Here is a 21499-nt window from a genome sequence, read left to right as displayed (position 1 = left end):
TGCCTACTCAGCAGCAAATCTGCAGAGAGAACCCAAGCTCACACTGGCAGGATTACGCTTCTGCCTCTTAATCATAATTTGTTAGTGAAAGCAGTGGTCAGAGGAAGTGCAAGGTCAGCTGTTCTGAACACTGGTAGAGCAGGCTTCACTCTCCTTCATTCATGTGTCATTGTCCCAGACTCCAAAATCACATCTGGACATAAGTAGATAACTAAGTGTTGTGATTTATACAGACAGGTGAAAATTGGATACTCTGGAAGATACCACCTCTCCTCCCCTGGAAGGTTCTCACCCCTGCTCAGGGAAAGGCTTGGTTTATGAAGCTGTTGCTGAAGTACTGATCATACCCTGATGTTTTAAGAGAAGAAAAGCATAAATGCCAGGGTTTTTTTTCCTTTCTCCCCATCATATAAGGAGTAGGCTCCTTTAGGAAAAAAAGAACCTTATTAACATGTGGGCAGAAACCACCAAGTGAAGTTCATAGGCCATCCAAAGTGATGAACCACTCAAAGCCCTTGAAAAAAATAACTTTTATAGTTAGAGCTGAGACAGCCAATGTAAAAGTCTATGGAAACGACTTTGGGCATATTCACTCGAAGAGGCATAGAAGAAGAAAAGGTGACTTGTGGCAAAGCAGACTTATTGGTAATGGAATGTAAAGCTGCTTATACACTGCCTCATTTTGCAGCCAGCATATTATTTCTCACTTTTGGGACTGCCTAGGTTCACACATAAGCCAGTAGAAACAAACTACATAATTGCCTTAAACAAGGGAAATAAAAGCAGAGTTGTTAACGTAATGATATTTTAAGCAATAATTATTTCAAGCAGAAATAATTAGATTTCCCTTTCAGTAGCATATAATAGCTTGCATTTTAAGGCAATTTAGGGACAAAATCAAAATATATACCAACATTATTCCCTCATCAGAAACAAGTATGGAGAAGAGTCTAATGGATGGAGACCAAGGAAGTCTTGCTCATAAGATTTTTCCTGAAGCAGTTTGGTTCAGGTGGGACTAACTATTAATAGAGATTTGCCCAATTGTCTTTGTTATTCCCCACTGCTTCACTGCTTGCAGGAGGAGGGAAAGATGGCAGAACAGTTTTTGTTCTAATGAAGCATTTTTTTTAAAAAAAGTCTTGTGCTTACATTAAAGAACCCCAAAGAAACAGACCTTCAAGGTGAAGTGAGAAAAGGTGAAGTTTATGAGCCTGTCTCTTGAAGAAATTCATTGCACTGCCGAGAAAACTTGTGCCCCTCATGAAAGCAGAAAGCTTCTTTATATCAGGAGAGCCAAACTGGTAACTGTGGATCATAGATGATCTTTGATGGGCTTTTCCCTCTCTCTCTTCTCTCTCTCAAACTCTTGGCCTTTCCTGAGATGTTCAATTAGTTGCTGTTTGTGTCAGAGCTCAGGGTAGACTGCATATCCTGGTTTTAAATGATGCACTTGTCAGTGCAGACCTCTGTGAAGCAGCCTGAAGTATTTGGGTTTTTGTTCTGCTTTCAAAATTGAAGGGTACAGGATTATTTTGTCAAAGTATGAAGCAAAATGCTTAGAGTTTTTGTTCTTCAGTTTGTTTTTTTTTTCTCAAGGCTACTTAATTCTGTACCAAACATGTACCCACTTCAACCGTCAAACAGCCTGTATGCTACAAATGGCAGATTTTCAGATATTTTTGCTCAACTCTTTTCCATCTCTCCTTTTTTAATACCATAACAACGTTTTTCATGCAAGTAACTTCCTGGAACACTACTTTTTTTAAAATAAGTCTGATTTGTTAAAGATGGTGAATTCCTAGACAGCAGTTGCTTCTCTTACCCACTATAGTCAGACTGAGTTGCGTTGTCACAGGATGAGAACTGTACTGAATGCTTCTTCAGATCAAAGTGGATGAAGGGTATAATTTTAGAGCTGAAAGACATTGCTTACAGTTGGAGTAAAGAACTGCAGTTTATTACACCACCCATCCTATACTGCCCATTCAGATCGCAGGCCTTCAGGCCTGGAACTCTGCCTGTGCATTTTACATACACAGTATTCTCAGGATACAATATAAATAATAATATATCATCAGTGAAGGGAATAGCCCAGTGGAGCAATCCACAACTGACTGAACCTTTCAGATATTGTGGAACAAGGCCAGCATTACTTCAAAAACATTTCTTTTTTCACAAAGTCAGTCAAATGCCTAAATTAAAATCCCACTCAATTGCTTTGGTCTTATCAGATAAAGTATCTGTGTGTTCATTTAATATGCCTCTCATGCATTTTATCTTTATGCTTCATTTAAATATGAGAAGCAAACATATTTTATACAGTTGTTATTCTCCAATTACTACAAAAGCTTCTTGGAATCTTTGATCATGAGAATGTTATTTCAAATCCAGTTCTGCTTCGCAATTACAAAGTGTCTTCACTGAAGTTAGTTTGGATGCAATTCTAACCCCAGTAGAGTAAACCACAGTCAGTCCTCAAAAAACCTGGACTACTGCTCCTAAGACTATGGAGCAGTAAAGAGATCAGGATGAACCCAAATAACTGAGTTAATTTATGTGGTGGTGGGAGTTTTTTAGACAGAAATTCCAACCAAAGCTGCAATGATAACAAGCATCTGATGTGAAACATCAATGATTTAGCATTACATGGCATTTACAAAACACTATTACTATTAAAATACAGCAGAGCAGCAAACTTTATTTTTTGTATCAGGGATACTAGGACAGAGGTTCAGCCACAGTGTTTTGGTTTCTTAGGGGCATTTTTGCACAAGGCCACAGAGAAGTGATGCAGGTATATAATGGCTGCTAACCAAGTTCAACATACTTGAGTGTGCACAGCTATGTGATCATCATTGTGTACCCAGAGCTGTCACACAAACTGTCTCTAGATTTAAGTAAGATTGAAACTAGTACTCTACAGATAAAGCTCAGGAAGTAACAGCAGCAGCAAAGCCGAGTTACACTGCTTTTTGTCTTACAGATCATTTGTCTAGTATTTACTGAGTGGTGAAGTAGCTGTAGCATAGAACTGAGGAGAATGGCAAAACTTTTAAAGGGCAAATCTTTTGGCAAACATGCAAAATACAGTGCAAAAAATAATTTTACTACAAAGTCAACAAGAGGCCATGCAGTAGCAATGGCTAGGTGACAAACTGACAAGCGGCTTGTTTAAATTTATGCGTAGGGTATCTTCAGATTTCCAAAAGCCTTAGCTTAGTACTTGTAAAGGAATGCTGTAAAGTCTTAACCATCATGAAATATAAAAGATTACTAAAGTGTCCCTTCTACTGTTAAAATGTGGGTTCTTCATTTATTGATTTATTACTTTCATTCACCGGAGGTCTGATTGAAATTCACTCAGTTCACAAGGATGGGAAGTCAGATTTATTTAGTAAAGTACCAAGCATTTCCATCTCCAAACACAGAGGCAGAGCAATTGCAAATGTTTAGTACCATATGGGGTCAGATTAAACTATGAATAAAGTACTTTCAGACAATGAATCCATGAAGAGTTTTACTGCTTTTCCATTTTAAAATACACATATTGTGTCAGCCTGTTCCAAAAAGTAATGGTTTTGTTTCTGTCTTTTATCCTTGAGGGGAAAAAGAGTACTAGAAAGAATTCACAGCCCTAGAAGTGTATTTCTTTATTCTCAGCAAATGCACAAGGACTATGACTCATTTCTCATTTACTAATAAAAAATGAGCAAAACTCACAACACAGTTTAGTTTAAATTCAGCTAGACAGTGTTCGCTTTTTGAAAGTGTAGACTCCTGACTATTAAATAACATTAAGTGAGTCTGTCAGGATGCAGGACTAGCAGACCAACCAGGGATGAGACGCTCCAAGAGTACACAGTACTCTTGTACACCCAAGAGGAGCAGCCTTGTGGTTGGTGACTTGCAGGCCTGGCAGCTGAGCCACACCAAATCAGCCAGGCATGGCGCACGATTTTCTGTCGTGATCCAAGGCAATGCCCATCTTCATCCAACACTGCACCTGATGGCTGTTGCTGATAAAGACTATAAAAAGAAGATTCAGAGCAACCACAAAGCTTTGCAAAGCAGCAGATGCTTTGGTAATTTTAAACACTATGTAGTAGGTGCTGGAGTTCAGTCTGTCTAGTTTAGTCCTGTGTCTTTCTTCACCATGTAAACATACTTAACCTGCAGCAAGAAGGAAAAAAAACAGTTCCAGTTGTCCTACATATATATATATATATATACACATATTTATTCTACAATCATAAAAAGTTTTATAACTTCCAAAAGTAATGGGAAAATAATTCCACCTAATTTAGACATATTTATTTACTAAGGCTGCAACTCTCCCCTGAGATGGTTCTTTTTTTCAGCTTGAAAAAAAGTACTCAATTTGTTTTCTCTAATGCCCTAGTCACTACATGAGATTACAGTTTTTCCTGCCTGTTCCCTGTCCAGTCCTAGAGAAATCCTGCAGAGCTGACTGTCTACAGCTCACTGTGGGCAGCAGCACGGGACATGATCTCATGGTGAAGAACTAAAACTGTGTGATGCGGATTCAGTTTCACTCAGGAATACTTAGCTTACCAAATAAATGCTTTACCTACTACATAAACTTCCATAAAGAAACCAGGAAATAACACCAAAGTCAACTGCAAGCTCCTCAAACATGACTTCTCAACATTCTCCTTTTTACCTACTCAGGGTTCAGGTGACTTGGGACCTGCATGGAGCTTTAGGTGGGACACAGTTATCAGTCTACTCAGGACAGCAATTAAAAAAAAATCAAAAACTGGATTAATTCTTACTTTAAAAAACAGAAAGAAATTTTATTAACATTCTAGATCAGAGGTTAAATAGCATGTGCAATTTGAAAAAAGCTGGTTTGCAGACTGAAAAAAAAAAGCGAGATTTGCCCAACATTGCAGAATTAAGACGTTAAGAAGAAAAAAAGCTATTGGTCACTTCAGGTGAAAGTATTTGCAAAGCAGAAACCAGCAGTAGATCAGATGAAATATGTTTTCTGTCCCAAAGTACAGAATTCCCCACAAGTGTGGGAACAAGAAATGCCAGCTTCTCATTTAACAAATGAAGACCTTAAAAATACAGTCATTATTAGGGGCAGAGTAGGACAAATACTGTATATTGCAATGTTAATGAAGTACTTTTTGTGGCCTAATCACTGACATTCAAGAGAATTTTCCTATGAAAATCAAGATATATATATTAATTTTGGATGAGCATTAGCTATTTGCATAGGCAAGGCTGTTCCACTAGAAACTTACATAACTTCATGTGCTACCTTAAAACATTTTTTAAATGGAAATAGTATGAATGTATCGTAAGTGAATAAATCCCAACTAAATATATATATATATATATGTATGTATGTATGTATGTATGTATATACATATATAACATGAATTTCTTATTGTTGCTATTATTTTCTACCATCCTAATTCTCTGATCTTCCCCCTCTTCAGTGAAACTGTTCTTCCCTGTGGTATGCAGGAAAATTAAAAGTTCCAACACACTTGGAAGCCAAAGGTTCATTTGTAGTATTCATTAAGCAGTAAGTAGTCAAAGAAGTTTATTAATTTTATCAACATTAGGTTATAAAAAGTAATTACTTTTACTGGTGTAAAATCCTGCCATTTTGGACCTGCAACTGAGTGCAAGCAAAGTACACAGTTCAGTAGAGTGCCTAAGTTATGTTTTGTGCACTCATATTGTCACGTAATCTTGGCTTGAAAAAGGGAAAAAAAAAACCCCAGAGATTTGTATTTTGAAAGTTCCTTCCCTTCCCAAATGAAGAAAAATTGTTAACATTCATGCTTTATTTTGTGCTTCCTGCCACTGGACACTTGATTTGTTGACAAGGCTGCTGAACAGTTCTGTAACATGCAAGAGATAATTTGGTCACCTCTACAGAAACAAATACAGGTGCTCTCATATCATCATCATGTCATCATCAGATGACCAAATCTCAAAGCAAATGATATCAACCAAAGATATCACAGGTCTGCCAAAATCTCAGTAATTAAGCTGCTGTACAGACTGGAGAATATTTTGAACATACCTGCCACCTGGTGTTTGGAAAGCATCATGTCTGAAAACAACCTGAGATGCTCTTAAATCTGTATTCTCGTTAAGACGCAAACACACGTTGATGAATTTTATATGGATGAAATGCATAAGCAGCAAAAGGTTGGTGTTATTACCAGCCTCTGTCTAGAAAGAAAATTAACATAGTGCTTTAATGTTGCTTCCCGTTCCATCTCTATGGACTACAAAAATTCTTCAATTGTATCTACACATGTCCTGTCAGATAATGGCACTTTTGGTAAGAAAAGATTATGGTGCATTATGGTACTTCACAGCCTGACAGTGTGCCAAACCCAAAGGAAAGAACTGAGATGGAGCTAGGTAAAGAAAAGGACTAGTGATGTGTAATACTGGGTACTGAGTAATGAGCCTTTGTCTGAAATTACTGTGGTGAGTATTAATTTGTCTTAGCTAAAACATTTAAAATGCCAAAGTCTTTATAGTGGAAGTGGCAATGACATTAACTAGTAGTTACTTGATATTGATGCTCACTGGTAAAACTCATAACAGTAAGCATGTAAACTGAGATAAACCATGTTTACCTTTACCTAGAAAAAGGTTACTTCAAGCAGTGGCTAAAGCTTTAGTGTAGGCAACTGAACAAATCACTGTGCAATTCAGTGATATCAAACTGTACCTCTAGCAGAGTGAGATTTTTTCCGCCTCATTTGCAAAGCAAGATTTAAATACAACTGTGTTTCCCAGTGATAACTCAGGATGAATCCAGGCTAAGGTCAGTCTCAGCCATATAAACAGCATTTAAGTTTGCACCCTGGCAAGCACAAACATTTGGAACATTTTTTCTGGAATTGCATCTTCGTAGGGCTGCTAAAAACAAAGTAGAATGTAGCATTTGGGTTTGTCTTTTTCTTCAAGACAATGGAGGTCAAAGGCCACTGTGCTCTTAGGTGCCCCACACCATTTCAGTTCTAATAACTTTAAAAATGATACGCCCTAGAAGATTGGTACTCACTGTAAATTTGCTGTGTACACACACGCTCTCAGGTGTTTGCATCAGTAACTTCTAACTGCAGAGCACATGGGAACAAACATAACCTCTCTATTAGCTGAGATCCGTGCAGCTCTTGGGAATGGCCTGTGCAGGGCCAGGAGCTGGACTCCATCCTTGTGGGTCCCATCCAACTCAGGATACTCTGTGACAGTCTATGATTAATTGTCATTAACTCCTCCCAGAATTTAGTCACTGTCTAATAGTTTAGTCACTGGCTCAGTTGCTCTCCCAGCATCACAAAAAAAAAGTGTTTTCTAATGAAAACACAGATCCTAACATGCAACTTTGTAAAGCAGAAGGTGCTCTTCCTGTTGTCTATTGACAGTGACTACTCAGCACAGAGAGCTGTGTTATTAGCAGATTTGGACTATCTTCTTATCGAGAAAGGAGCTTAATGACTCTTCCAGGATCTTTGCAGAGAGTGCAAAGGATAAGAAAAAAAATTACAAAAAGTTGAAAGAAAAAGTGAGGAGAAAAAGACCACAAACTCCAAAGTGGTCTAGCATGCTGGTGGCTACTAGCAGTGGAGCCAAGATCATTGCTCCTGTATCCTAGGACACTAGCCAGTTTGTTGGATGTAAACAAAAAAAAAATTTCAGGCTCCCACAAAAAAAGTTGGATTCAAAAGGAACATCTCCATTATTTTTGGTCTGTCCAAGTCTGTTTCAGCAGACCTGTTGATGTTAGTCACAGCTCCCGCAAAATCTCTTTAATATTCCATTTAGGCTCGTCATCACTACTACTATTTTAACTGACAAACATGAAAACAATAATGTTGTACACACCAAAAATTGTGTTTTCCACTTCCATTTTTGTTTCAGCATGCACAATATACTGCGGCTCATGCAAATCTTATTCTCAGTGCACAGCTCTGAAAACTGCCTTCTTCCTCAGCTACTGCTTAAAAGGAAGCAGGAAAAAGGCTACTGAACAAAGAAACCAAAGCACTTAGGTAGCCAAAAATTGACAAATTTGGATATTCTGCATTGCTAGGATCTGTGTGGACACCATGGTACAAGCTGTCCCTCAACCTAGGTGCATTCGTAATACCATAAACCAAGTATGCCAAGTTGCTGTTCTTAATGAAAACCCTAAGTCTACAAATTGAGTGATGGAACTTTCACTTCAGTTTCCCAAACCATATAAAAGCCCAGCAATCATCAGTTGTTTCACATATGAAGAAATGAGTGCTTCATTCTCTCTAAAAAATCACGTACTGATTTTTCAGGAGAATACTTGCTAGTGACTTAGGAATTATGTGGCAAGGTTTTGGTAGTGAGGGGTTAAAGGGGTGGCTTCTGTGAGAAGCTGCCAGAAGCTTCCCTTGTGTCCAACAGAGCCAATGCCAGACGGCACCAGGATGGACCTGCCACTGGCCAAGGCTGAGCCCACCAGGTTGCTGGTTTAAAAAGGGGAAAAAGAAAAAAACAGCTTGGGCAGGGGGAACAGGAACGGAGATAGGAGTGAGAATATGTGAGGAACAGCCCTGCAGACACCATGGTCAGTGAGGAAGGAGATGTTCCAGGTGCTGGAGCAGAGATCCACCTGCAGCCTGTGGAGGACCACACACCAGAGCAAAGGGATGCCAAAAGGAGACTGTGATCCCATGGGAAGCCTGCACTGGACAGGCTCCTGTGTCCTCACTGGACACTGGAGCCCACACTGGCACAGGTTTGCTGGCAGGACTTGTGACCCCATGGGGGATTTCATGCTTCGTGAAGAAATGTAGCCCATGAGATGCTCTCCCATTGGAGGAATTCATGGAAGACTGTTTCTTGTGGGAGGGACACCAGGCTGGAGCAGGTGAAGATTGAGAGGAGCAAGTGGCAGAGATAACCTTTGATGAAATGACTGTAGTACAGTACAAATATGAAACAAAATCCTACAAAACAGTAGTGGAATAATTTGCTGCTTCTGAGCAGAGTTTGTAGCATTGATGCATTTATATGTGTTAAAGCAGCTTTGGGGCTAGAAAGTCTTACCTGTAGATATACAAGTTATTTAAAATCCTGTTTTCAGAAAGAGTTTTCACTGTGCTGATAAAAGAGAGACATGCCAAAAATCACTGTAACCAGGCTTAAACAACTTGCATACCTTTATATTTCAACCTCTGCCTTAAACTGCTGTATACTACTTACAGTTGTTCTTGAAGCCCACAGCTGGACAGAGACAAAAAACATTAAAATAAAAAACTGCGTATTTTATTTTTAGCTTTAAAGATGCATTTCTAAACAATCAGTAGAAAAAAAAAAAGTAAAAAAAGTAAACACCAGCATTTTGTAAAATCACATTGAACTAATACAAGACTTAATACAAAGTTTTCATACATGACTCAAATGCAGTTTTCAAACAAATAGTAGTCTGGTCTTCAAGACCACTTCCACTTGAAATAAATCCTTAAGTACCCACAGATTTTAACTATAAAACAAGGATACATTCTTTCTTTTTTCTTCCATTTATAGAGTTGATTGCCACAAACTTCAATCACTTGCCAGTGAAATTCTCATAGTCTCAGTTACAGAACTGAAGAGAACTCATACAATTCCGTGACTGAAGTCTTTCCATTTTCAGTACACACTCAAACCAGCACTTGTCACATATCTTTAGACTGATCATCTTCCTCAAGTTTTCTGATTTCATTCTTTAAACAGTTGATGGTTTCACGACTTGCTTTTAGTCTTTCTTTAAGCTCAGCAATTTCAAAACTAGTCTTCTTTTTGGCAGCTTCAAGCTTCTCCCTGGTTTTCACTTCAAGATCTGCAACTGTGATGGTGACAAAGAAAAATATACATTTTAAGTTCCATGAAATTTGTTGTTTTTTTTTCTTTTTTTAAATTTAAACAGTAATTTGGATAGCACGTGTCCTAAAAAAAAAACCTGTTACTGTTAGCCTTAGAGATTCAATGGTTGTAATAAAAAGGTATCCACATAAGAATCTGGATTTAAAAAAAAAACCCATCTTGTTTTGCAGCCTCATTCAGCCCATCAGTTTTGCAGATAGTTATACAATTAATAAAATAATTTTCTACAGGTTGTTTTTAAGATTGGTGAGGAAAATAAAACCTGACATGATGACAGCACATACATGGGAAATTACAGGGAACTATGAATATGTGATGTCCAGTGGCAGCACATGAGGCCACATGCACAAACTGAAACATGGGAGGTTCCCTTAGACTGTAAAGTGACCAAGTGGTGGCACAGGCTGCCCAGGGAGGTCGTGGAATCCCTATCCTTGGACACATTGAGAAGCCATCTGGACACAGTCCTGGAGAATCAGCTGTAGGTGCATCCAGATGCATCAAGATGCATCCAGAGGTCCTTTCAGGCCTCCATCATTCTGTGGCTCCTCCTCCATCTACTGTAAGCATTTTCTATGTCTCAATGGAGGTAAATTCTAGGGATCTGAAAGCTCCAGTAATGTTTTTATGAATATCTGACATCAAGTATACTGTTTTTTACTGTTTTTTTTATGCACAAGTTTTAGGACAAAGAAGGTAAAGCCAGCAAGTCTATGAAGGCTGCAGAGATCACTCATATCCCATACATTACATAACTGTGAGCAGTACCAAATATTATCTGCTTCATTAGCACCTTTTAAGGAAATATTTATACAAAGAAACCACACTGAAAGTTTCTACCTGCTCTCTGGAGACATAGCCAAAAATTTTAAATTAAAAAAGTTTGAATTTGGATGTTTTTATGAATCATATTATTAAACATTTTCTAAACAAAAACTGTAACATGCAACAAAATAACAAAAATCCACCTCAAAACTGGCTGAACTAAGGCAAGAAATACAAGTAGCTCACACAACCACACAGCCAAGCAAACATACGGCAAATAGGAATCCTAACTTCGAAGAGCTTCAAATTCATAAAAAACCACACTAAAAGCAAAGCCAACTATTGTTATTTCTAAAATTAAAATATTTTAGTGTCCAACTTACACTCTGTTTCATGTTTATAAGCACCTAGTGTTAGCTGACGGGATGTTGTTAACAGCTGCTGCATCATTGCAGTAGGATCTTGAAATATCTAATGAAGGAGAAAAACACATGGTATCACTAATACTGTTAAAAATAAAGTGAGGATTACATTAAGAATGTTCATACCATTTCATCATAGAATTCAGAAACTACGGTTTTCTTCCCCAGGATGGCATTGGTATCTGACTGAAAAAGCTTCAGCAGGTGATATAAAGTTACCTATGCAAAGACAGAATTTTATTAGCTTGAAATCTGTAGGGAAATAGGAACTTTGTTCTAGATATCAACAAGTAGTATTTATTCCTACAAAATAACTGTATAGGATTTTAAAATGTTTTAGGAATGCAAATATAAGTGTCATATAACTTCATTAGAATTACTTCAAATTTAACTGACTGTTAAAACATGCCAACTATCCAAAGACCTCTTGAGACTTGAAAAATGTCTAGGAAAGTGGTTTAGGACTGATATACAAAATATACTAATACCACCTTCTATGAAACATTTCCAAATGGGTGATTTAATTCAAACCGATTTTCTCAACTAGTAAGTTAGAAAGCGCTTTCTGTGACCTTATCCTCTATTCTTGAGGAAACAAAGCACCAGGGAGGCTGTGAATCACTTTCTACTGAAATGTCTCTTTATACTCTTCCATCCCTGCACTGCAAATGGCAGGGTGGGGAGAGGACTGGAAGCCCTCTGTGCAGCCCTGAGGAGCTACTGAGCGCCTGGCCCGTGGCCTGGGCAGGGCACACACAGCCCCCTTCCACAAACAGGCCCAGGAGCAGTGGTGGAACACAGCAGTACCTGACTCCCCTTGCTAATTCCTGGAAAGGAAGAAAGTACAGGCTCCTAAACAGCCTTTCATGAACAGCAGCAAAAAAAAAAAAAAAAACCAACAAAAAACACCCAACCAACCTTAGGACAGCTTACTCAAGCTGTGAACGGAATTAATATAAGTCAAGATGCTACTGTGCCCAGAAAAGCCATTGTTACCAATTGCCACATATTCAAAAAAAATTAAAATTCATTTTCACTCTCATTTAGCAAAAAAATGGATAAAAAAAAAGATTATTAATATGACAGAAAGAATTCAATCCTTCCTGAAATAAAAATACTTTCTCCCTAAAATAATCAAGTTTCCTACCTAAACCTGCATAAAGGTTTAGACATACAAGGTACACAGGGGAACACAGGAATGGAACAAAGAAATTAATTCCAATACTTTATTCAACTACAGAGTTATTTTAACCTGGTCTTCTTAGGCAGAGACTCAAGCCAGCATAGTAGCCCTGCTGTTTTTTGACTGATTTTGATCTGACAGAAAAAAAATAAAATACCAAAATATCCTAGAACTTAGAAGCTATATGGAAGAAAAATCCTCAGCATGTGCTCAACCCAGGTAAGGTATAATATGTGACCAAGCCTTAAAATACTTTTCTACAAGAACGCGCTTTCATTACTTTCATGGCCAATGAGACTTATTTTGACCAGCAATTTCCTAGAGCTGTGCACCACCATAATTAATTATTTAAGCTTTGTTAAAAGTTCACTGTACTTACAGGTCTTTCATTTGGATCAATGAAAAATATCTTAATGATTATTTCAAATTCACCCCAGCCTGTTTCGGTGATTTCATACGGTGGTTTGGTAACAACTGCAATAGGCAACATAGAAGTGTTAATCCCACGATAAAGCTGGAACAAAAGTCCAGTTCTAGGAACAACTGCCCAAATGTAAAACCCACCTCTTAAAGGATTACCGTAGCTTTCATGCAACTTGAATTGAATTTTTTTCACATATGCAGACATGTCCTAAAGCAGAAACATTGTTATTTCTGATTATTCAGCACATCAAGCTACTATTCAATCATCTATCCTACATGCCTATGATTTTAAACAGTATTTCTTCTGACTTTAAGCACAGAAGGAAAGCAAAACGGTAAATCCAAAAATTAGTTCTGGCACGTGGGTCTGTTCATATTTTGTCCCCATGAATGTTCTCCAGTCTTTCCCTAAGCTGGAAAGAGGACTCCAAAAAACATAAATGGAGGCATGCCTTTCCCATGGTTTTCCTTTTTGGGAACCCACCAACCTGTTCTCTCTGCTTACAGCCCTTTCCTCAAATCCCGGCTTTTCAAAGCCCCAAGTCCCGGGGCTGCTCGGCTGGGAAAGACCTCTACCACCACGGAGTCCAACCCTTAACCTAAGGCCACCACTGAGCCAGGACGCCAAGTGCCACATCCACAGGCATTTTGCAGACTTCCAGCGACGGCAATTCCCCGCTTTCCCAGACCGCCGTTCCCAACCCGGACCAAGGGAAGCGGCTCTGCCGTACCTCGTTCCGGTACGGCTTCACGTACACCGTCCACTGGTGAGTGTGACCGTCCTCCTCTCTCTTCTTCCCAAAATACCGCGCGACGTTCCCGTACACGATCGGCTTCACGATGGTAACGCCCTTAGAGAAAAGGAACACAAGCGGACGCGCCGCGTTCAGAGAGGCGCCGCCGCGCCGCCCCCCGCGGCCCGAGCCCCGCCGGCGGCCGCCGAGGCCGCACCTTCACCCTGCCGCCGGAGTCAGGCCCGAACTCTGCCATTCTCTTGAACATATTGCCCGGGGGCGCCGCCCGCCGCCGCCTTCGCCCGCGCCCGCCCCGCCCGGCCCCGCCGCCGCTCCCGCCGCCGCCGCCGCCGCCCCGCGCCCGCCATCCCCCGCGGCTTCCGGGGCGGGGCCGCGCCGTCCCGGGCGGAACGGGCCGGCCCCCGGGAAAGGCTCCGCGGAACGGAGCGGAAAGGGCGCCCGGTTCCGACCCTGTACAGCAGGGTGCTCAAAGCCTCAGCCAGCCTGGCCGCCCGGTGATGGGGCATCCGCAGCTGCTCTGGCAACCTGTTCCAGCGCCTCGGCACCCTCACAGGGAAGAATTTCTTCCCAATATCAATTTTAAAACTATCCTCTTTCAGTTTTAAAGCTATTCCCCCTCGGCCTGTCGCTACATGCCTCTGCACAAAGTTCCTCTCCAGCTCTCTTACAGGCCCCCTTAGGTAGTGGAAGTGTGCTCGGAGGGCTCCCCGGAGCCTTCTCCAGGCTGACCCAGCTCTCTCAGCAGCAGATGAGTCCGAGGGGGTTGTTGATTTGTGGACTTGCTCCGTGCCCCAGCTGCACCCTCTGGTCAGCCCAGCTCGGTCTGTCCCTGCGATGGACGGGAGAACTCGGTGGACTCCTCAGGGGAGCTGCAGCCAGACCCTGCCTGCAAACCATTTCTCACAGCGTCCCCTTCCCGTGGCCCTCCAATGCCTGTGCTGACTCCTGGCAGAGAAGTCAGTGAACATCATGCCTAACCCACTCCCAGAAACCAAAAATTTCCTGCCCTGTTCCTTGTATGAACTAGATTGTGTGAACAGCACTGTTCAGCTCTGAAATGTTATAGCTATTTTTATCAAAGCAAGTTGGCAAGACTGGAAGCTGGGCCAGATTTTTACAAGCGGTCAAGCTCTGTCTTCAAAGAAAAATTTTCTGTGGTTAATCTAACTTCTAATGAATAATTGGTTTCTGTGAAAGACTCCTTATTCCAGTAATAAGATGAACAAAACAGGGAATGGTGCAGTTCCTGATCTAAAGAAACCTTTTCCTCTCATGTGTTCATGACTATTCCACAGATCCCCCTTTGGAAAGGGTGGGCTCAAACATTTCTACTTTGGTTTTTAAAGACAGAGGCGTAACCAATCTTTGCTAATCTGTCAGAAAGAGAACAGGGTTTAAAAATATCAAAAACTTCATCAGAAACTATCATACAAACTCTGCTAATACCCCATCTGGAAAAAAGTGCACCTTCCTGTTAAAAGAGTATATAATAAAATGGGTTGAGAAGAACCTTAAAGACCATCTAGTTCTCACCCTCGCCCCCACTGTGGGCAGGGTCACCTTCCACCAGACCAGACTGCTCAGAGTCCCATGCAACTTGGCCTTGAACACTTCCAGGGGCAGGGCATCCACAATTTCTTTGGGCAACCCATTCCAGTACCTCACCACCCTCATAGCAAAAAATTTCTTCTTAATATCTAGTGTATTATCTCCTGTTTTAGAAAAAAAAAAAAATAACTGAAAGGCAAATTTGCATGAACAGGGCAAATCGGTGTAAACATCATGTGCCCTAAAGAAGGCCAGAGCCTCCTTAAACAAATTTGCCAAAATAAAGGTAGAGAAAGCATTAACTAAATGCCTTAAGGGGCTAAGTAAGATGGGAAGGGAAATAACAAAAGGGCAAGCAGTATCAGCACAAAAATGAGATTACTATAATCTAGCTAAAAAGAAACTCAGGCAGCAATTTCCTTTTGTAACCCCTGGAGCATGGGAGGAACAGGATAGACGTCCTGTAAGAAGTGCAGGAGCAAACACCCCAGACAGACAGATAAATCAAAGAAGAAGTTAAATGATGCAGTTGCCTGCCCCAGGACAAGGCTGAGTTTCCTATCCCATGCAGCATTTTCCAGTCTTTCTTGCTATTTTGCTTTCTTGAGCGACCTTGCAATGAAATATGGAAGGCTAAAACACACCCAACACCATTCCCAACCTGTTTTACCTGTAAGTATGGCCAATAATAGAGATACAGGTTGATTGAAAAAGAAATTAACTCCTTTTTTAAACCTGATACAAAGATTTGTTCACCAAAAGAATAGAAAATAAATGGATTTATTATCTGAATACTCACAGGCTTGAATATTATTATCAGACAGAAACACATTTAAGAAAAGAAGTGGCAGAACTGGAGAAACTGGTGCTGGACATGTGCTCTGTGCCAACAGAAATAAAGGAAATAATCTCAAATGGAGAATGCTTCAAGGCAGTCACTGAATTTCAGAGGCAGATTGTGGCTATGGAGGGAAAATCTTTCTTGGAACATGTGGAAAGAGAACAATCTGCATAACAAGAAGACATGGGAGAGACTGGAAATGGATGGAATTGTCTGAACTAGACCACATTAGGCAGGTTCCTGTCTGTAGCAAAGGGCTGGGAGCACCCTGAACGTAAGCGCTGAAATCTGCTTCTACCAACCTGTTTTTGGAAGCTGCTGTACATCATCTGCAACCATGCTGTAACTGTTGAGCCCAGCCTCTGTCTAAGTGTGCAGTTTAGGTCAAGTTTTTTCATATGCCAGTGTTGTGAAAGGAAAGAGCCACCTACAGGGAGCTGGCTGCTCCTCAGAGCTGAGCCCTTCACCTGCCAGCTGTCCTCAGATGGCACACACAACACTGGATACTGGCCTACACAACAAATAAAGAACAACTTCCTACTCCAGATTCTTGCCAGAATTACCAGGTTCCTCACCATCTTCACCCAGGTTAGGTTATCCCAATATTTAATTCCAAAATTGTGGGGATTTTCTTTTTTTTTTTCTTTTTTATTTTACAAGTTCAAAAGAGATGGTTACATTTTTGCTCTTTTTAAGGGGATTACATACAATCTCACAGGAGCTGACCTTCCAGAAGTGTCATGTAAGACTTTCCTCAAATTCTTCCAAACCTGGAAAGGACAAACTGAGTGAGGGATGAGGCCACCTGCTCCAAGGATCAAGTGCAGCTGGAAGTAGCACAAACCTGGCTCCAGCAAGGAATGGTATACCACTGTCTCTCTCACTAACCCTAACCGTTTTAACAGACTACTATTTTAATTTGATTCATGTGGTTTCGGCAAGTTGCTACTTTTCCCCCTAAACAAAGAGTTGCATTTTTAGAAACCTTCCCTTCTTCAGTAATGTACCCAAGTACCTCACAGTTAAAAATCTGAACTAGATACTGCTGTAATTATAACTCAAAAAAAGATGACAGAAGTTTAAGTTTTATTTCTAAATTCTTTTTGAATAAAAGGCATAAAACTCATTTTAAAATGTGATAAATTACTTAACTAAATGGAACAGGTAGGGGATAACTTGGAATTAAGAGGGCACAGTAGGAATCCTACATGACAAAATAAGATATTTTTCTGAAGTATCATACTGTTGCCACAGTGAAATTAACACCAGGAAAATCTTCCTGGACTCCTGGCTGAGATGGAAGCCAACCAGCAGACAGCTTTAATTTTATGGAGAATTTATACTTACATAGAGAAGCTCAAAATACAGCTTTTTGGAGCAGCTAATAAAACACCGTCCTTCTCTCTTTTTATTCATGTACTTTGTGTACTAAAAAAAGAACCCACAAAACAATTTAGACATTATTTCCAACAATTTCTTCTGCAGGGTTCTGTTAGCCATTCTACACTATTCACCATTTTCAATACCCTTCCACTACAGATCTTTGAGAAAGCAGGGGCTGTGAACCTTCATCTTGCAAATATTCCAGGCTAAATCACTTTCAGGAAAGTGAGAACTGCAGTTTAATTACATATAGGCTCCAATTAACTTTTTGAGGTGGGAGCCCAAGTCCCTTACAACTTGACCCATGAATAAGGATTCTGTTTGGCATGAATGGTCTCTTTCTATCCCCTCCCACCAGTGTGGAGCTGTAACACATCCTAGCAGAGCCATATATCTTTTAAGAGAAGCACAGTCTGCAGATTGTAAAAGGTGGCAAGGGTAGCTGCCTGTCAAAAGAAGTAAATGGCTAACAGTGAAATGGGACACCAGCAAGCCTCAGAAATCAATTTTAAGTAAAAGAATAAGCATTCTGAAATGCAGTAACTCCATAGAGTCACTGCTCCTTCAGAGGCAAATGCTACCTGTTCCACAGGGGACCCACCCATCTTCAGAGGGGTTTAGAGGTACATTCCACTACAGGCAACATTTTATCTACTTGTGTGGACATATCTCTTTACAATGTCTTTAGCATCAAAGAAAGGTTTCTAAGCCTTAAAGTATTTCAGTACCAGCGTCTCATATACAGAAACAGACACAGGAGTTTAAGAGCAGTGCACTCAAAAGGCATTCAGACAATAAACAGGGACTTTTTCACGAGGTGGCAAGGCAAGGAAAATACAGCCTGTTTATTTTGTGGAAAAGGGGATTAAGAAGTGACTGCTATCTTCTTAAAATTAGGACAGTTGAGTATTATTACACCTAGTTCTACCGACAATGCAGACACAATTAATGAGATTAAGTGAAGAGGAGCAGAGGTTTTTTGATGACACTAGATGGCAGAACGAGCCCTTTTACACTCCTTGATCCCATCTACACCATTTTGAATGTATCCTTACAGGACAGCTAGAGGCCTATCTTCACCACTAAGATGCATGTTAAAAGAAAAAATCCACTTAATGACTGCCAATGCTAATTCATGTAGTTTTGGAAAAAATGTTCAGCAATATATAATTTTTAAAACCATCTGTTTACATTGGGTCCTTTATGTAAAGCTGAGAAGCCTTGCTTGAGAAGAAATTAATTTTACTTTTTAATTTAATTTACACCATGGGTACAGGATTTACAAGACTTCCAGCAGACCGATGGGAAGCAAAGTGCTAAAAATTTTCTGCAAATTCAGACAGAATTAATTGAAAGGAATAGCAATATTCTATCTACAGCAAAAAGCTCTTTCTACTGGGCTGCATTTGTTTTTCACCATCTCTCCAGGAACAGAAAGAAAGGAGAAAAAAACACTAGCAAATTTTTGATCAGTTCCTTGAACACCATATTCTTTATGTTTCAGCATAAGAAGTGTGAGCTGAACCACATCTGTTTTCTATAATATTACATAATGTTACACTATGTCACTTCTCTGATTCAGTTCACACTCAAAAATCTGTCCAGCAGAAGAGCTTAACTGCACCAGCCCTTCTCCCTCCCTCATCCCAAGGACAGTACTGCATCTCTCAAGCTCTCTCTCAACATCTTTGCATCTCTCTGCATCCCTCAACATCTTTGCATCTCTCTGCATCCCTCAACATCTTTGCATCTCTCTGCATCTTTGACAAATGTGCTGCTTTCCCCAGCTGTCACTCCACAGCACTGCTTCTGCACCTTTCACAAAGTCCTCCTTTCTTCTCCAGACTAAGAAAGGAAATATATTTCCACTTCACTCTCACTTTGGTCTCTATGTGGTCTGTTTCTTATACACCTTTCAGCAAGTTACTTTTCCTGGACACAGAGTAGATGCATCATCTCCCCATTCCCAGCCATTTACTTACATTTTACGGAAGCCATCACTTGCTTTTCTATCTTCCAAGAGATAAAACAGCTAAAAATTCAATGTGATTGATAAGTTTTCCTCCTTATACAGTTCCAGTTCATCTGTCCATCTATCGTGTAACAAAATCTCCTGAGTAGCTGCAGCCTTACCTATACTCAGAACATGAATGAGCATCAAGTCATAAATTCTTCACTATGTCTGGAGTAAACCCTGTTGTTAGTGAAGATACATGCAGAAAGTAGTGCCATGCTTTAAGTACTTTAGGATATGCTAAACCCATTATCAGAGGTGTTGAGTGTGCAGACTATATTCTTTTAACAAATATGTTATGCTGACCAGGAGGTTATCTTTAAAAAATGCTAACTTGGCAAAATTCCTTTCTCAATTGACTACTTTATATCCAGAAGCATGGTACTTGCAGGCCTTCCACAGAGCTCAGCTAAATCCCAATGCAAAACAGAGGTCCTGATCCCAAAATTATTAAACCAGTTTTTCCTCACCCTGTGTGTCACGATTTGTTATAGTCCAAAATTTAAGGGTGCAGACACTCAGGTGCCTGCACCTGAATTTCATGTAATAATGTTTGTAAAAAATGCATCTTTGTGATCATGAACTACACACATACCTCTGTCTTCCTTTACTGTCTGCATTGGACAAACTTACTTTTTGTAGCTTCATAGACTTTGCTCTTCTTATTTGGATATTTGATTTGCTTTCTTCTGCTCCTCTTTTTTGCAGCTTACCATTTTTCCTGGACAACTTGAAATATTATGAAACTGTCTGAACGATGAACCACGGGAAAATTAAACGGCAGAGAACAAAACTAACAATCCAAACCTGAGCATCTCTTTCCAGCCCAAACAAGGGTTATAAAAGACACTTCCAACTCCTTACTCAGTGCCTGCTTCCGTCAATGTGATCAAGATGTCTCACTTTCACAGAGACAAATTTTAAAACTAAAGTCTCTCTCTGATCAGTACCTCTTGTATTGACAGCAAATAAAGCAAAATGCCAGCTTTGCGAGAGAAGAAACTGCAGTAGTGCATTCAGTGAGCCTGGTGCAGAAAAGGTGCAGCAGCAAAAGGGAAGACTTCTTCTCCTGTAAAAACTTCTGGAGAACTCAGCTATCCCATTGCCTGGCATGCAAAACCCACAGCAGATATGCACAGGAACTCCAGCTTCCTCACAGAAAAAACTCCTACAGTCCAGTAATCTCCCTTCAATTGTAGTTAGTGTAAGAACAGAAGGCTCACAGGACTGACTAGTTTTGGCTCCCCTGCCAAACCTCACAAATGCCTTCCACCTCCCTCTCCTCTCAAAAAACTAAGTCAATAATAAGGGCCACACACAGTCAGGCTACTCAGCCAAGTACAGCCATGTTCAGAACAGGTTTATCCTGGTGTGATTTTGGCATTTTAATCTTGTTTCCAAACATCAGAGGACATGATAGATGGGAAGAGTTAGGTCTCTTTGCTGAGGCGGCAGAGAGGAAGCTTCTGCACCAGCTTCCATATTGCTAAGCACTGGAGACTCTCCAGTCAGAGAGAAACAAACAAGGACAAAAATCTGAAGCTTGGATTCTGAAGCCTAAGATCTCTCCCTCCAGCTCACCTAGGCCTCTGGGTCTTTCAATCTGCAACAGTTATGAAGACGACCCTGAATGAGGTTGCAGGCAAAGTTCTTACAAGCAGAACTGAGCAAGAACATTTTCCTAGTAAGCATTATCAAATTATTTCCATGTCTGCAACTCAAAGGATAATATTTTCCCTAGGGAACTCTCATGGAAGAAAACAAACCCCATACTTGTTATATTACGTTCCCCATTCTCCAATACCATTTCAAAGCATACCTTGATGGTCTTGTGTCCTGGTTAGTTGACCTATGCTTGAACACCTCCACAACGAATTCATCCATGTACTACTGAATCCTCACTGTGTTTATCTTAGAGTACACATCCCATGTTTTGGGGGACAGGATGCTTTACACACTTGTCTCACATTTCAGCAATTGGAACTGCTGAACACCCTAACCTGGAGGAAAATTGCAGGAAGATACTTTCAAAATCAAAGAGTTTGCAATGATTTTCCCCTGGTTAAGAATCTTAACCCAGAAGGAAGTCTGAAGTCCCCCGAACCCCACCAGCCACAGCCCAACACCATTTCTACATCTGTCTGAATTTTCACGTGGTAAATGAAACCAGGCTACAACACACAAATCTTGTTAAAAACTCAGATTGTTATGGTGAATTCTGACACAGTACAGCAAATTCAGTGGCCAAGCTGGTTTTGC

At 40.3% G+C, this 21499-nt stretch overlaps 1 protein-coding gene across 1 annotated transcript; it reads right to left on the bottom strand.

Moving 5' to 3' along the window:
• Positions 1-9284: 9284 nt before the first annotated feature.
• Positions 9285-13753, bottom strand: YEATS4 (YEATS domain containing 4). Its single transcript, XM_015628146.2, has 7 exons — positions 13651-13753; positions 13431-13550; positions 12841-12907; positions 12656-12750; positions 11220-11312; positions 11055-11142; positions 9285-9868 (listed from the first exon to the last, which is right to left on the bottom strand). Exons 1-7 carry the CDS (start codon positions 13699-13701, stop codon positions 9699-9701), a joined length of 684 nt encoding a protein of 227 aa, XP_015483632.1. The 5' UTR covers positions 13702-13753; the 3' UTR covers positions 9285-9698.
• Between the last annotated feature and the right edge of the window lie 7746 nt (positions 13754-21499).

Source organism: Parus major, chromosome 1A (assembly GCF_001522545.3).
Source record: "Parus major isolate Abel chromosome 1A, Parus_major1.1, whole genome shotgun sequence".
NCBI classification, from domain to species: Eukaryota; Metazoa; Chordata; class Aves; order Passeriformes; family Paridae; genus Parus; species Parus major.
This window is presented reverse-complemented; position numbering and strand designations above follow the sequence as displayed.

Excerpts from the sequence above, each read along its gene's own strand:
- YEATS4 (XM_015628146.2), bottom strand. The coding sequence starts at position 13,701 with ATGTTCAAGAGAATGGCAGAGTTCGGGCCTGACTCCGGCGGCAGGGTG. Across the intron at positions 11,143-11,219 it reads CTGAATTCTATGATGAAATG|ATATTTCAAGATCCTACTGC; the intron begins GTATGAACATTC and ends CTCCTTCATTAG. Across the intron at positions 9,869-11,054 it reads TTATAAACATGAAACAGAGT|TTGCAGATCTTGAAGTGAAA; the intron begins GTAAGTTGGACA and ends TCACCATCACAG.